Source organism: Thermobia domestica, chromosome 2, assembly GCF_964235325.1.
Source record: "Thermobia domestica chromosome 2, izTheDome1.hap1.1, whole genome shotgun sequence".
Lineage (NCBI taxonomy): Eukaryota > Metazoa > Arthropoda > Insecta > Zygentoma > Lepismatidae > Thermobia > Thermobia domestica.
The window spans coordinates 364,380,908-364,399,473 of NC_137455.1; the positions used below are offsets into that span (position 1 = coordinate 364,380,908).

At 37.1% G+C, this 18,566-nt stretch overlaps 1 protein-coding gene across 1 annotated transcript in view; it reads left to right on the plus strand.

Annotated features, from left to right (window-relative positions):
• Scp2 (Sarcoplasmic calcium-binding protein 2) overlaps positions 1 to 18,566 on the plus strand; it is a 545,558-nt gene that overhangs the window by 355,334 nt on the left and 171,658 nt on the right. The window contains exon 2 of the mRNA XM_081749372.1: positions 15,441 to 15,520. Coding sequence (XP_081605498.1) covers positions 15,463 to 15,520 — 58 coding nt within the window. The 5' untranslated portion in view covers positions 15,441 to 15,462. The remainder of the gene's footprint in view (positions 1 to 15,440; positions 15,521 to 18,566) is intronic.

The following is an 18,566-nucleotide window of genomic DNA, read 5'->3' on the forward strand; positions in this document are numbered from 1 at the left end:
TTACATTAGCATTTATCAAGGGGTAACGGGAAAAACTTACATTAGCATTTATCAAGGGGTAACGAGAAATACTTACATTAGCATTTATCAAGGGGTAACGGGATTTTGTAGCCACTCTGTAGAATCATGTCTTTAGTGTAGTAGAATGATGTAATAAAATTGTTTTCTTTTCTTTTTTTAAACCTTCCATAGTTGGTTCAAATCTCAAAACAAATACGCATACATCCAGTAAAAGTAAAATCTATAGTAGTGAATCGATACAAGAATGAACACTAAACGTGCCAAATAACAAATACAATGAGTTAGGTATAAACAGCATTACATTGCTGTTACTATTTTATGTCTTCTTTTTCTTCTTCTTCTGTAAAGCACCACAAACGCGATAGCGTTGCCAAACGTCTTGTACAAAACTTACTAGCCACTTAAACAAGTAATACTCAATATACGATGTAATAAGTATTATAAATAATGAAAAATAATCAAAGAGAGAAGTATGGTAACATAATAAAAGAAAAGTCCAAAGTAATAAGTATGCAAACGTTGTATATGTTACAATCCACAAAGGGGAAAGTCGGAAAAAATGATCACTTAGTAATACAGGGTAAATACCCAGGTGGACAGGTCTACAAATTGGAGAAAAGAGGGAAAATGTTTAATGGAAGAAAATATAATGTGAAAGCTGTAAATGTAGGAAATGTATATGATGTGTACAGGTAATAAAGTCAAGTGTAATGTAAAAATATGAAAAGAGTCCCACTTGATCCCCTTTTTGCACTCAGCATCACGCGGTTACGATATCCATAAGGCTGTCATTGAGGGACACCGATATCGCATTCCTTATACTATATCCTTGATAGTGGCAAAGCATGCTACTGCCTGTATTTAGCATCGGTGACGCAGCAGTGCTGTACACTGAATTTCATCAAGGGAGTTCCCAAGTAGCATTTTGGGTTGGCAAATGGTTGGGCCAACCGACCATAGTTGGTTGGCCAATGGTGATTTTGGCTGTACTGCAAATCGTTATGCCAACAATTATTTGCAACGTTGAGCCAACAGAAGATTGTGTACAGTTGGCCAACCGACCAATGGACGACAGTGTGCCAACCATGAAGGAGTTGGACCAACGAAATTCCAACAAAATGCCAACGAGAAAATCACAGTGGGCCAACGATCGTGATTCTACGGAACGCCAACATTGTGACAACAAAATAGAACATCGTCTTTCGATTCGTTGCCGAAACAAAGATGCACCTACGTTGAACCACTGTTTTGTTTTCGCTTGTTGGCATCAATGGTTGATGGATTGTCGAATTTGCCGTTGACATTTTGATAGTAGCTTTGCCAACGATGCCAACAAATAGACAACGGTTGGCACACCGTTTCACAACGAAAATGTTACTTGGGTTCAAGCACCTAAAGTAAATTCTTTTCAGAATATGCTCGACTTTCTTGTACGCATTTTAATATGATAAATGTTCAGTTCTCAACATTATGTTTTTGAAGGAGGGATTAAAATCCATAATCCTTCCACGTTCGCTTACGCCACTGATTGACAGGTACTAAAAAATGATACAAATAATTCCTAACGTCACGAAGAAAATGCCTTCGATATAGTAGAACATAGATTATGTATTATGTAAAAAACGGAAAATACATTTAATAAAGATGTAACACAAAGACAGTTTCTGTCATAGAAACATACTACATTCTTTAATACTCATAATTATACTGATTTGATTTGATTTTGAGTTTGGTGTCCCTTTCAGTAGCTAGGATATATGAGACGTGTACCTACGGCTTAACGAAAGATCTATATGAGCTGTCACCGGGAATCGAACCCGGGTTTCCTACGCAAAAGGCGCGTACGCTAACTGTTTAGTCACGAGGAATGTCTCGTAATTATGCAATTCATTTGATCCTTTCAGAACTACCTATAAATGTTCTGTTTCACCGGGTAAACAATTTTTGGAAGTTATTCAGGAGAAGATCAGAGAACAAAATGGGCCTAATGCAGAGTCGTTTTGACGTATAATTAGAGTCATACTAAAGGCCTGACTACTGCAAGAAACATGTTAGTCGAACTCTTTAGTATGGCACTATTCACGCGTCAGAATGTTTCGGCATAAGGCCCAATCACATATGCAGAAACAATTTGACGCGTGACTAGTGCCATATGCGTGACTAAAGCTATGCTTGTTTATAGTTCGGACCTTAGCAGCACATACAGTAGGGCCAACGTAACGAAAATATAGGTAACCTACGTTGGCCACACGGTTTAATAAGCCGCTTTACCAATCACTAGCTATTCAATCCACTTGCTAATGTGGACCAGGCAAATATTTTGTGTAACTCACATTTCCAAACTTTCAACTGCGCTCTGTGAATATATATTATGGGAAGGGAATGCGGAATCAAAACCATCGGTAGACGTTGATAAATGATTTGTCTGTCAAATTCTGCTTTAAGTACGTTGAGTCATTTTTGTACTAAAAAGGGCTTATTTTAGCACTTCATTGGCGTATTTTTGAACTTCATTGTCATAAATTTGAATCCAATTGATGTATTTTTAAACTTTATTTTTGCAATTACCAATTTTCATACCTAACATATTTTTTTTTACTTTATTTTTTCCAATTACCAATCCTCATGCCTAAAATATTTTTTTAACTTTATTTTTGCAATTACCAATTCTCATGCACAATGCATTTATAACTTTACTTTTGCAATTACCAATACTCAAGGATAGCGTATTTTTGAACTTTATTTTTGCAGTTACCAATTCTTATGCCCAACGTATTTTTACTATATTTTTGTAATTACCAAACCTCATGCGTAACTTACTTTGGAAATTTATTTTTGCAGTTACCATAGTCATGCCAAATGTATTTTTTAACTTTATTTTGACAATTATCAATCCTCATACCTAAAGAATTTTTGAACTTCATTTTCGTAATTACCAATTCTAGTGCCCAACATATATTTTTACTTATTTTTGCAATTACCAATTTTAATGCCCAACGCATTTTTTAAACTTTATTTTTGGAATTACCAATACTCATGCATAACGTATTTTTGAACTTTATTTTTGCAATTACCAATCCTCATACCTAACGTATTTTTGAATTGTATTTTTGCATTACAAACTCTTATGACCAACCATGCTGACAAATTATTAGCTGAACAATTCTCGCCATGCCCTCTTTAGTAGTCTAGTGGCTAGCGATTTTGCAGCATGAAGTCGTGGGTTAGACTTCAGATAAGAGAGCATCGAACGAAGTACATTGGTTCAAGCCTTACTTTAAGCCGTAGGTCTCCTTATACATAGCTTCCCTGCTGCACCCAAAGTTAATACAAATCATGTAATCAATTCTCCGCATGAAAATTTGTGATGAAAGTTCAGCATTTCCAATTTTCCATATACAGAAGCATGAGAAGTTAATGGTGAGAGAGATCCAGGATTTGATACCAGATCATAAGATTTTGGACGGGTTTTCGTATCCTCGTATAAGATTGTGATGAAGAACATCGTATGCGTGGGTTTTCGCGGGATAATCCTGTTTCCTCCCACTTTTTCATTCCACCGATTCTTCCATAATCATTCACTTGCCTTAATCATCATTTTCCTTAGCCTAAAGGGCACATCGTGGCACGTTAAACTGAATGATTTCATTTATTTTTTTCCGTATCCGTGTTTGTGTATTTTCTCGGGATCTTTCACTTCCTCCCACACTCTCATTCCACCAAATCTTTCATAATTGTTCATATGGGGGCCACGATGGCTCATTGGTAAAGTGCTTATCTCTGGTACATGATGTTCTTGGTTCGATCACCGGCCAAATAAGTTTGTGTAATGAACATCGTGTCCGTAGATTTTCTCGGAGCACTGCCGTTTCTTCCCACATTTTCATTTCACTAATTTTTTCATTATCATTCACTTCCCTTAATCACCGTCTCCGTTAGCCTTACAGGGCAAAATCGTGAGGCGTTAAATTGCAATATTTCATTTCATTTCATTTTGCATAATTTTTCACTTTCATTAAGAGTCTTCATCCCGGCGAAATTAAAATACCGCTAATTTTACAGTAATTATGTGGTATCTTCAAATAGATAAAATATAATCGAAATGTGGAACAAGAGCACCCTAGACAATATTATTTTGCATGAGAAACCGTTATCACGACTCACTTATCGGCTTTCGATTTCGAGCCATTCGGAAAATCGGCATTTATTTTCTCGTTTCTAAACGGCTGAAAACGGAAAGCCACTAGGTGACCTGTGATAACGGTACCTCACGCAAAATAATATTATTTATATCCTCTAGGGCGCTCTTGTTCCATATTTCAATTATCTTTTATCTATTTGAAGATATCATATAATTACTGTAAAATTAGCGGTATTTTAATTTCGCCGGGATGAAGACTCTTAATCATCCGACTGCTTTAGACTGAAGGGGATACTCGCGGTACGCGAAAGTAAAGATTTCATTTCATAGCTTTAAAAGAAATGCCATACTTTTCCTTACTTTATTAAGCATATGTATATTTTAGATACCAAGAACACAGAAAATTTATGGGGAAATAACTGGCAATCCCTGGATCTACCATTTTTACTTTGTTTAGTTTTGTTGTTTATTAAGAAAGAGCACAGACACAAATTTTAGATTTCATTACCAGGTAGTCGTTGAGAAACTTGTAAAAAGACACGTTGACAATTATGTAACCTCTACCTTACAAGAACAAAAGAGGTTGAAAATAAAGAAAACCTTTTTAAAACAAGTAAACTCAGCAATAAAGATACCGTACGTATGAGCAAGCGAAAATGAGCTCATTGTTACTAAGTCGTGCATTAACGATTGGATTAAAATGTAATTACCCAACTTCCTTACAGGATTTTATTACAAACCATAGCACTTTTATTGACAAAAAGGATCAAATTTGTGCTGCATGAAGTTCCAGATTCATCATAATGTTAATGTTTTAGGACAGAAGAGGAAAATCTTTTTCTTCTTCTTCTTCTTCTACTACTCTTTATCTTCTTCTTTCTTGTAGGTCTACTTTCAGAGCACAATGGAAAATAATAGCTGTAATATAAGAGTATATTGCTCCTGTAAAGTAATCTTCTTCGTCTTGAGTGAGAAAATTTTCTTATCAGTGAAAACGTAGAATTCAACTTCTGGAGGGATGAATTTTGAGTCTTCAGTGGAAAGATAACATAATACGAAGGGTGACCGGAAAGTAAAGTTATTACAAAGCCTGCAGTGAAACGTGTATATATGATTTAATACAGCCAGGAGATAGTACATACATTACTTTATTTTTCGACATAGTCTCCATACTGGTTGAGTTGAGTTGATTTTAGTTTAGCGTCCCTTTCAGCAGCGAGGCTATATGAGACGTGGACCTACTGATTAACGTGGAATCCGAACCACATGAGCTCCCGCCGGGAATCGAACCCGGGTCTCCCACGCCATCCATACTAGTTGAGGCACTTGTCGATTCGTGGGATGACTTTGAAGATTTCCTCCTGGTGAAATTCCTGCCCTTGCGTGTTCAGCCGTGTTGTCACTAAGGATGCGCACGAGACAAGATTTGTGGCTGTCGTCTCAAAAATGTGCTTTAAAAGTGATGTCTCGACTCGAAAAATGTATATTTCTCTATTGGAAGAGTCGTGTCTCGACTCGAATTTTGTCAGGAAAATCCTGTCTCGACTCGTCTCGTGCGCATTTCTAGTTATCACGAAGTGTTTCGCTTCCTTGCCTGAAGCGATAAAACTACCTGTAAGCACTCACTTTTCCGAGGTCTTAATTCGGAATCCGAACCACATATGCAATCATCCGTCGTTGTCCCGTCTTGATTCAAAGCCTGGGGGCGCGGTGGCTCAGTGGTAGAGCGTTCACCTCTGGTGCTTGGGGTCCCGGGTTCGATCCCAGTCCCCGCCAAGTGAACTTTGTGGTGGACAAACATCGTGCTCGTGAATTTTCTCGGGGTTCTCCCGTTTCCTCCCACTTTCTTCATTCCACCATTTTCACTCATCTCTCATCATCACCGTCTCCTTTAGCCTAACCGGCATAACCGTGGGACGTAAAACTCAAAGATTTAATTTTTCATTTTTGATTCAAAGCCTGGATAAGTGAAAGGAAGAATAATTTTATCACAATCATTCCATTATCCGTGTGTTTATCCTTTGCTGTTATGAAAGCCCGCAAAATCAGAAACAATTGCTGGTTGCGTAGAAACCAGGCGTTCTTAGAAAAATAATCGTAGGTAAATGTACGTGGATAAATTTTGACTCCCCGGACCCCCCCCCCCTGATTCAAAAATATCAAAAAAAGCTTCGTAGACTATTAGATCTGGCCAAACTTTATATGTGGATGAAATTTAGTGATTCTGCGTCACTTATTTCTATGCGAAAAGCTGTTAACAGGCCCATAATGTTATTATTACGTGGAGTAATAAGAAAGTAGGTTTGGAAGGCCTGCAGTGAAAAATGTATATATTATTTCATACAGCCAATACAGTCAACAGATAATACATACATTGGTTTATTTTTCGATATAGTCTTCATATCGGTTAAAGCTCTTGCCGCATCGTTGGGTGAATTTGAAGATTTCCTCTTGGTAAAAATCCTGTCTTTGCGTGTTCAGCTACATTGTCACGAATTATTTAACCTCCTCGTCCTCTAAGAGAAGCGACGGTCTTCTAGTTGCCCCTTCAAGTGCAAGAACAAGTGGAAGTCGCTTGGAACGAGGTCTGGGCTGTAGGTGGGAACTCCTCCGCGCGAGCTGTGTTCCAATCTGTTGATGTCTTGCTGGACTGGTCACTGCGCTCCTTGTTGATGACGTTTCCTCTACCAGCCGCATACTTTCTACACCATTCTGCAAGATGCTGACGAGATGTTACAGTCTCTCCGTAAGTAAGTTTTTTGGTGGACATATCCGTGGGTTTTCTCGAGTTTCTCCCGTTCCTCCCACATTCTCATTCCACTAATTCTTTCATTATCATTTACTTGCTTTAATTAGTCTCCCTTAGCCTCATGGGCATAATCGTGCGACGTTAAACTGAAAGATTTAATTTCATTTTCATTTTTTCCTAATTCTTCAGGAAAGTTAGAATCATAATAGCATAGAAAGAAGAATTGGTATATCATGTACAAAAATCTTTCAGTTTAACGTAACCAGTAAGTACGCCAGAAATTTTTACTTGCGGGGGTGTTCAAAAGAAAAGGGGGGTGCTCTCAGAATAGTGATATAATTTTTAAACTCAAACAAGAAAACAGTATATTTTGTTACGCAACTATTGTACTACTACTACTACTACTACTACTAATACTACTACTACTACTACTACTACTACTACTAATAATAATAATAATAATAATAATAATAATAATATCAGCTCTTCGCAGTGGTAGGTTCAATAAAGTAAGTTCACACATTTGAGCATTTATTATTATTATTAAACTAAGTACTACAGTGAAACCTCTCAAAACGGACACCGGTGGAACCGATTACTTGTCCGTAAATGAGAGGTGTCCCTAAAAGGAAGGGTTCTCTCTCATAACACTACACCACACATATTTATGGCATGGAAGAATAAGAAAGTTTGTCCTCTTATGAAGATGTCCACTATTGAGAGATGCCCATTAAGAGAGGTTTCACTGTATTGGGAATTAACCTCCACTATTATACCCAGTAATTACATGTGAATTAATTACTTACGTATTATTGTAATTATTTTGCAAAATTCTGCTATTATTTCAATTTATTCACCCCCAGCAAGTTTTAGTGGGTGATTTTTTTTTCAAAATATTATATGGGAAAAAAATCCTCGTCCGATGCTGAAATCACATTCGTTTAGTAATTAATACTGTGCATAGTTCCAATTTCATTATTTTAATATTCTAACCCTGTTGTTAACGTTAATTGTTGTAATATTTTTTGATTTCTTAATCTCCGTTCCTGCTCCTTCTTGGCTACGTTATTCGCTCTGAATATCTTTCATAAGAAAATTATTCATTGATTTAGTTGTTTTCCAGAAATCCAGTTTTTCAATTTACAAATATTTCGTATCTTTCTGTTTTGTCTTCTTTAATATACCCTAATTTTAATAATCCCAGGGCTCATAGTGGTCTGGTCTCTTGTAAATAGTTGAAAAGTGACCAAAAATGGCCAAAAGCACACGAAAAAGTGACCAAAATCTTATCATGCCCCTTTTTTCTTTTGGCAATTTCTCCATCCCCTCTCTCTTTGTTTGTTGTTTTGTTTCTTCTTTTTCAGCTTCCTCCTTTTTTAGGTTTTCAAAGTATGCTTTGTAGTTACAGTAAGCAGACTTAGCAAATGTAAAAAGCTTCTGAGTAAGTGGAACCAGTTCTGGCCTATTTCCGAATTTCTTCATCCCAGACATTACATTTTACATCGCATTAAGAATTCTCAAAAACGTGAAATATTCAAATTTATCATCTACTCTTCAGAAGAACATGCAAGAAGCATAGCACAAGACGAACATGATGAACCACACAAACACACACACACACACACACAACGTTGAACGGAGCATTAACTATTACGAGGGAAAACTAAAAGATTGTTATGATAGAAGAAAGAATAGACACAGAAGGGTTCTCAACCTCACCTTGAGAGCTTAAACATCCACCAACCGTCCACTGTGCTTGAGAAAGAATAAAAGCTGAAGTGAGAATAAAGCTGACTGTTTCACATGTGGCAGCAAGTACTGAAGCTTTCAGAAGAGTAATGAGTAACAAATTTCTGCCTTTTTTCCATTTGTTTTTATATTTTTCTTAGAAAACTGCCAATGCAAAACATAAATCACACGAAAAAGTCACTTTACCTCTCAAAAAAGTAACTTTTAGTGACAAATTTGAAAAAAAATAGTAACGTCTAGTGACCAACTTGAAAAAAGTAAATTTTAGTTTAAAAAGTGATTCGCCATGAGCCCTATTCGGCTCAATTGCGCTCAGTGAATAAAAATATACTTTACAAAAAATTAAGCTAGCGCCAAATGCGTTCCTGCATAACACTAGACTCAGTCTAAAATATATATAATTCTTACTTCGATCGATCTCTTCATTTCTAAAAACGTTTTGTTTACACCCTTCTAACGTCTGTCTGTTGATACACCACTTGCAGAGCAGGCTCGAAACCAGCCACAGGGCTTTGGGGCCTATGAATATGTTAGGAGGGGCCAAGTCATTAAACATTCTCTTACAAATATCTAAATTGTGCATTTTGTATTGAGGTCTGGAGGGAACATGAAAAATTTAAGGAGGGCCGCCCTCCCTAGCTTCCCTCTGGTTGTGAACCTGATGCAGAGTAGCACTTACCGACTGAATCTGGTATAAGCTTATTACTATATTGTCACATTTTTCCTTATTGAGGAGGTAGGTGAATGACCGCTCAAGACGTTGCCAATCTCAGTCATTTGCATTTGAAATAAATGAATAAGAATATTGCCTTCTTTCCTTAACGCTAAACCTTTTTTTAACTTGATGTAATAAACAACCCATTGATACAATTGGATTTGGGGGAGTATTCCTTTTCCACCCAGGGGTGTGTGTAAAGAAATTTGGAGGGGTGTTAGGGGGGTGTTGGGGGGGCTGTAGATTACTCCCTGAACGTAACGCAATTATGTCCTTTTAGGTTACGGGAGACGATGTTTAAGACAAATATATGATGATGCTAGAATTTGTGCGATGAGAAAGCGGGAGGAAACGGGAGTACCCCAAGAAAAACTACGGACACGATGATGTTCACCAAAAACTTACTTGGCCAAGATTCGAAGCAGGGGCTTTCACACCACAGGTACTCGTTTTACTACTGACCACCGTTTCCCCGATATCAGGTACAATTACAATTTATTTGGATGGTGGGAATCATGATGACATTGACTAGTTAGCTAATCTTACGGGTATGAGGTTTCAATTATAGGTCATTTTCATTCAATATGTTTTTCGTTTTCTTTTTCTTTTTTCTTTTCCTTCTTTCTTTTCTTTCTTTCTTCTTTTTTTGAAAATCTTCGTGTTTCTTTCCAATTTACCAAACTTGTTCCTATGACCGTACGGTTACCAAAAATGTCTAATTGTCCCCACAGTTCACAACATTGAAGTGGTTTACGTCTTTCGTTTCATGAACGTTACAAACCGACCTTATAACATTGGACGTATGGCAGAGAACTATCTTCTAACATGAAAACACTCATTTGTACCCATTTGAGTCCTATCTTTAGGTATTTTCAACATTTTGTTGCAGCCACTTGACAACCTTATTTCCGTTATAGTGAAGAATGTTCCTATTCGTTGTAGCTTTTGTAGAAAAGTTTGAGACGGGATGATCGTAACCATATACTGTATGTATGAAAGACAATAGATAATGCTTCACGAAACAGAAACACATTTCGCAGATAGAAGACAGAAATTAAAGGGAAAAAATACAACCATGGTCGTAGTACATACAGATGAGATAGTTGTTCTAAAGAGAGAAGATTAGGATTAGGATTAGAAATTAAATTTCTAGTTTTTTGGCATCTATGGCCATGTTAGCCTGTCACTTGTGAGGGATGACATCTCTCGGTGATCACAGTATTTGCGGAAAGGAAGGAAGGACCATCCCCACAGTTGCCTGGTGTGAATGAGGAAAAACTCCCTCAGTATGGCTGACCTCAAATAGCTTTTACACTTTTTCGACCGATTGTCCCCACCGATGTAAACACAGTAGACTGCTTTAGAATTCTTGTTTTTGACATTTTTAAATCTTTGTATTTCATCTGCATCCATCGTTAATAATTCACATCGGTGTTAAATAAATAAATAAACTTACGTTGACAAGTACTTGTTAAGTATATTTGAAAGCATATATTACGGAATGCCAGGTGTAAAAGCGAAGGGAACGCGGGTGGACGCCGTTCCGCCGCTTCCAAAATATATCTATGGCGTCCCCCGTCTTCTCAAAACTATAATGGGTAAAAATAGGCACGGGGAATGCGTGACGTCATGCGTCCCCCTATCTTTTCCGATCCACTTTTATCCCTTATTAAAGCAATAAGTACAGCAATGTACTTTCCTGCTCTTATGTCCCAACATATTTAAGTAAGACCGGATAACAGAGAATGCACCCGTTTGCGTAAACACATTTTTGATATTTCTATCGCCGCTTCCACAGGCTACCAACCGATACAGACTACTGATATTTTTTAATAAAAGGAGGATAAAAATTACACATTCAACCACAATTAATTTTACAAAGCCGTTCTTTTCTATTTTTATTAACTCATAAATAAAATGACTTTTCGTTGTCCGTGTTGGAACCAAGTAAGCAGGGTAGGAAAATCTTATCCATAAACCCAGCACCCAAAGTAGAATAAAAGGAGGGAAGAAATCTAAGGAAGAAAACAGCCTTTGTTTCAAAGAACAAAGCAACGCTAACAATCTAATAAAACTTTGAGCGAGAGAGGAGGAAGCAGTGTGGAGTGAGAGTTTTTTTTTTTTTTTTTTTTACGTTATATTGCGTAATAAATGAAACAGCGCAGCTTTCTTGGAGTTTCTACTTTAGAATTTTTATTGACACTAAACTTATATAATATTTTCAACCGTTTATTTAACGGTTCACAAAGGAAGTAACAGCATATATACTACGGCAATTTCTTCGACGACATTGAGTTAGAACGACAGCGAAGAAAATAAGCAGAATAATCTTTTGGATTTTTCATGCCGCGAAAAAACGAGAAATATCTCTCTTTCACTCCAGTATGAAAGGCTATACAAGGACTCATATATATATATATATATATATATATATATATATATATATATATATATATATATATATATATATATATATATATGCGTGTGTGTGTGTTTAATATTTTTTTCATCAGGACTTCTGGCTAGCAACACAAAAGTTACCTGATTGGGGGTCTGTGAACACCCCGCGCGAGTACTTAAGGGTTAAACTGATGTGAGTAAGATGGAGACAACATTGCTAGAACTTAGATGGAACTACGTTAAAAGAAAAAACTTCGAGTTTTCGTAGATTTTAGAAAAAACTAGCATCAATTATTCACGTCGCTAGGTTAAAATAAAATTTTAAATGCACAGTTCCTTATCTCATGTGTTTGGTACCCGTGAAATATGCTGTTTTGTTTTTAGTGGCATGGATTTAAACGCTATCAAAGTATCACTGTTCATCTCAGCGACGCTAAAAGCTATAGATTCGACACTAATATTGGTCATTTCCGATCGTTTTATGTATATCCCCACCCCTCTCCTGAGTTTCGGGGCTAAATTCGGATTTAAAGAGCATCTGAAATGTCACTGTTCTTCTCAGCAACCCCGAAAACTATAGATTCGACACAAATATCGGTCATTTTAGATCATTTTTAAATGTTTCTCCTAGCTCTGCGTCCCCTAAGTTATACCGTCAAAGTGATATGATGAAAACCACCCCACGTCCAATCTTCATCTATGTTGAAAATTTGATCAAGATCGGTCAGGTGGTTCAAGAGTTAAGTCACAAAGCATTCACTTTCATTTCCATTTTTTAAAATATATCTCTCCCTTTCCCCCCCTACACTGTAAAAAATCGTTGTGTTATTTCAACGATATGCCTATGTGTTAACAAGACTGTGTTAAAATATAACACAAACAAGTGGTTAGAACAATTCGCTCTCCATTTGGAGTTGTGTGTCAAATGCCGGTAGTTGAAATGACACACAACCTGTGTGTTAAATTAACACAAGTGTAGAATCTTCGGTGTTGTTTTCTGCGTGATTGCCAAATATGTTGGGTATCTAATTATAAAGGTTTATGAATTGAAGCTACAGACAAACACAGTAGAAAGAAATACTTAAACAAATCCAGGTATACGCAAAATTTCATCTCCCACATTTGATGCATTTATTGCTTTTTTTTTTCCTAAGCGATTTTGTATCAGAAGCAACAAACGCATCAACTTTATTAGATGGCAACTGTCGCCGATCATTTGAAAGTGAATATAGAATAACTATAAAATAAAGTAAATAGACAGTCGTCATTTTGTTATAAAATTACATGGCGAGCAGATTTTATCTTATCCCGAACGGTTATCGTCGAATATATGCGGCTTAAAGGAGCACTCTGATTAGCCAAATTCAAAAGACCTCAACAATTTATCCCTCTACAAGCGACGTTTTCTTCATCGCCTCCGTGGCCAAGTCAGAACACGCGGCTAGTAATCGAAAACTTGGTGGTTCGTGCCCTCCCTCGCCACTACAGTATTTCTTTTTACTTGTTTAAAGTGTTGTTTTAGACTCAGCATAATGTAAACACATTACGCATGTAGGCGATTTAACATATTTTGAAGGAGTAATTTTGTGGTTCATTAACGCTTACGGCATGGCTCAACACCGGTTGTGTGTTAAAAACGTAACACACCCCCTGTGTTAAACGCCAACACCACGTGGTCTGTGTTGAACTAACACCACATAGTGGTAGTCACGCTGGAACCACTGCCCTGTGTTAAATTGAGTTGAATTAACACAACCATTTTTTACTGTGTACGGTGCACCGTCGAAGTGAAATGACGAAAATTATTCGAGGCTCGAACCTCATCTATGTTGAAAATTTGATTCAGATCGGTCGGTTGTTTCAAGGGTTATTAAGTTTTATTTATGTTTTTATATCTCCCCTCCTCCCCAACCCTAAGCTCTATCGTCAAAGTGAATAGATAGAAACATTCCCAGGCCCGAATCTCATCTATGTTGAAAATTTATCCGAGATCGGTCTTCTGGTTCAAGAGATTAAGAGTCACAGTCACTTTCAATTTTATAATATAGAAAGATTTTCATTTTTTACAACATAAGTACAGTAAAAACACTGACGTCATTAGCTTTTAAATATTGTGGACCATGGTCATGTCACCAGGCTCGTATCCAGGGGGGTCTAGGGGGGCCTAAATTTTTGATGGCCCCCTAAAAGTTTCACGGTAGGCTTGAAAATGAACTATAATATGGTGATGAACTATAATATGGTTGGATCGGGCCCCCCTAACTTCACCCGGCCCTACTCCCTACATTTTTGGCCTGGCTACGGGCCTGCATGTCACATATCACTTGCGCAAGTTTTTTTTTTTTAACTGCACATTATTGGTTGATTTGAATGAAGAAATTTAATGATTTAACGTAATAACCTAATAACAGGGGCACACTTGAAATCGAAAGTCTCTACTCAAAATACTTAATGTGTACAAAGAGTTTTTGTGCAGCTAGCAACGCTGCAAAAAGTACAAGCTAGATGAGTCTTTTCCTTTTAATACCATCTCCAGAGGAACTATCATTTTATTCTGGAAATTTAATGTTATATAATAGGATAATTTTCAAATTAGTGGGAAAGAACAACAGTAAAAAAGATTCTTCCTGTTGGGGGGAATTGAAAAAAATGAGAGAAATTAAGGGACGAACACTCTGAAGAGCAACATCTCACACACGTGATAATTACCGCGTAATTGCCCATGAACATGGGAGATAATGTCAGATATCTGCTTTTCTTTAAAACTTATGAAATTTCTTTTCTCTCTCTCTCTCTGCAAAATAGAGCTTACTATTTTCAAGCTTACAATGTCCCCTGGAATGTAACATTCTAACCAACAGTTAAAAACACACTATGTTCAATTACAATGTATAATATTAGCCTACCGCTGAGTTAACAAATACTGCAATAAATCATCTATGTGGTTAACAAATATTTCTGATGTATGACGGGCAGTCAAATGAAAACCGAACACACTCGAATAGTCTTAAAAAAAAAAAAAAAACGAAACGAAAAGAAAACAATACATGGTGTACAAACAAACAGGGAGGATTTGAAAGGGGGTTATGAGAACTCAGGAATTCCCTCTCCTCGGAAAAAAAATCCGATCGCTCTTAATAAGAGTCACCAGTATATTTTTCAGTACTCGTTTCACCTTCAGTGTACTGAAATCTCCCCCCTTCCTGGGAGAAATAGTCTGTAATCGTCGCTGGGTATATAATTAACCCTGTTTATATTCTCCATTAATGTTACATTTTTATTACATCATTAATATAATATATTAGGCCCTATTCTTGGTGCATTATTATATTTACTTAGAGAGCTCATCCGTGGCTAAGCGGTTAGCGTACGCGCCTTTGGCGTGGGAGACCCGGGTTCGATTCCCGGCGGGAGCTCATGTGGTTCGGATTCCACGTTAATCAGTAGGTCCACGTCTCATATAGGCTCGTTGCTGAACGGGACGTTAAACTCAAACTCAAGTCATTATATTTACTCAGAGGAAGAACACGGTGAAAGCAATCCATGTCGAAACATTTGATTAACTTTTTCTGAACCAAAGTTTTAAATTCTTGGGAGTTCTTCTATTTACTCTATGTTTACTTATCGCAGTACTTGTTACTTATGATGACTACTTTTCCTTTCAGATTTGAAGAGAACTAACCAAAAATGCCTATATCAAACTTCAGAAGGAAAAAGCTTATGTATGTGTTCAACGTATTCTTTGGTGAGTACCCTTACATTACTTTATTCATTTTTTTTAATCATTGTGAAACTAATTAAAAACAGACTCTCATCAAATAATGATGTCTATTTCCTTCACAGTCAACGTATGATTTTCATGTGTTCATTCTTTCTTTTTTCTTCTTTTTAATATTATAACGTAGATTATTTCATAAGTGATAACAACAATGATAAAAATAAAAATCTGTAAGGCACATAAGACACAACGTATACAGACTCCAGTAAAACGTTTGATGATATCACGATCTTCTCCTTAACTAGCTTTTTAAAAGAACTAAATAATTCTATAGCCTATGAAACTCGGAGCCGCACTCACAAAAGCTTTCCACTGACTTCTGTCCTTAGCCAACTGGATCAAGTTTTAACTTTGTGGCCCTATTTCTGCGAGATCCATTTTAATATAGTCCTCCCATGTGCTCCTAGTTCTTCCTAATGCTTGTTTGATTATTAGACTTCCGTAAAACTTTAAAAGCGTTCATACTTTGTTCCATTCTGGCTACACGACCTGTCCATCTGACCTTCCAGACTTGATGACCCTAACAGTGTTTGGTAAACGGTATAAATTATGCAGTGCAAGCTCCTTAGCACTTTTAATTTTCACATACTCTACATCATATCCAGAGATAGTGTGGTTCAGTGAAGATTTTACCCAGGACCCACTGGCCCAACTCCGATCGTGATCATGACCCACTGACCAACGACCCACCGTGACCCACTCTGACTTACCACTCATTACGAACCACTCTAACCCACTGTGACCAACTCCGACTCACCAAAACCCATTGTCATCAACTCTGACCCATGATCCACGCAATCATCTCCACTGACTAAAGAGTTTACACTTGTAATAAAACAAGGCTGTGAAATTATCACTTATCGGAGTTTAAATTTCTACGGTCCATCGCTCAAGCACCGCTCTGTTACAATACCGGTAGATCTGACCTTTATTATACACAATGGTAAAATATTTGGCATGGGCCAAATTGCGACGAATTTAAATTTAATTATCATATATAATGATTTCCTTGTTGAGTTACAGATACTTTTCAGTGGAAAATAGGATGAAATTTGAAGGTTTCAAATCAAAGTAAAGTAGACCAACGTATAGAAAAAAAAATGGATAAATATATATTTTTCGAGTCGAGACATCAAATTTACAGCCCGTTTTCGAGACGAGACAGGCACAAATTCGGCATCTGAAAGTTATCTTCTATTCTTCTTTTCTACTAATATCCATATTAGACTCACTTCACATCGTTTCAATTGTCATTGCCAAATATTTAATGTAAAATAATTGAATTATATTTTCTAGTGTTCTTCAGTCTGTATCGATTTAGAGTCAATCAATAGACACTGTCTGAGAAATGTTCGTACCTTATGTAAAGTATATAATAAACAAATTTCACGTCAATCTGAGATGTCCTTATTAATATTTCACGTCATAATTTCTTGAAAAGTTAACAATGGCTAAAAAGAAAAAAAGTAAGAAAAAAGGAAGTAAAATTCAATTTCTAAGCTCAAGTAGCTCTCGGAATATTTAATAAAGAATTTTCAAAAGTTATAGCAGATCTTTGCAATGTTCATTCTCGCTTCAGGGACAGGGAGAACACTTTTTCTTTTTCTCTCTCTTTTTGACTGCATATAACTATTTAACTTTTGAAGGAAAAGTTGCTAATGAAGTCACTATTATGTTCAACTTTTATAAGAAATGAATAACGATAAAAAAATGTTTTAAACATTACTGAAAGGCATTGGAGCCAAGATTAAGATTTTACCAGATTGATTCTTCTTGAAACTTATATGTATATTGATTCATCTACACTGCTGTTTGTAAAAATTGCAGAATTATTCTTCAAGGTTATTTAAGTTAATCCAGACTTTCGTTAATCATGTCAGCTTATTCTTCGAATTAGTACGGATTAACGATGATTTACTGTATAGCATGAAGTCTCCAATTGTTGCAATATCCGTGTCGAATCAAACATCGATTAAGAGTTGCATGGTACGATGCCTGTAGGAGGCGAGTCTACAAGAGATTCACACTGTTCACTGGAGAACTGTGAAGTACCTAGGTAGAACGTGCCTACCAATCATATCTCACACATGTTCGATGGGCTACATATAGATGACCATGCAGGCCAAGAAAATCGTGGTGCTCACCATTTCTCACCAAAAAAAAAAAAAAAAAAAAAAATCGCACATTTTGGGATACATGTAATAGGGCGTCGCCTTGCTGAAATATGACTCTTGAAATTGAAGGTAAGATATATCCTCGGTTTCTAATGTAGTGATCGCTGATGAAATTGCCGTCAACGTATAACAATCAAGGTCACGTGCTGTACTCAACGGCACCCTACCCCACCACATATGCCATTTGACTGAAATGACGCTCGATAACACTTGCTGGGAGATTGTGCTCTTCAAGATAGCTCCTAACGCGTATGAGCATTATGTAGGACCGATTAAACCGAAACTTGTTCCAAGGCAGAACCGACCGACACTCAGCGTGCTAGAGACAATTTTCACTGTTGTCTAAGCGATTATGGTACTGCATCAATGAAAGCCCATTCTAGAACGAGCATGCTGACAGTCCAGTATTCAGCGGACGCCACCAAACTCTAGACGCAGACAAGATCATACCGATCACCTTGCTGTGCGTTAAGCTAACACTGTAAGTGACAGTATACAGTGTGTTTCATCACGGTCATGTGCACAAGACCACTGCCATGTGGTGTGGTAACATTATGCAGGTCAATGCCCCAAAGACACTGCGTACTATTTCGCAATGTCTATTGCTTCCACACAAACTTCACTGTCGTGGCTACGTTATTTGTACGCACATTAATGCCGGCATACGAGAGCGAGAAGCCTCTCCTAGGCTCGACATGCTGCTTAGTTTGATCGCAGTTTTCTGTTCATATTAAGCACTTTGTCATCGATGAAGCATAGCGTCGCTTGCGCATACGTTACTGTTTTCTTGTTTACTGTTCACTGCTTGAGTGCTGTGTAATACGCCTTCTTGTGGTACT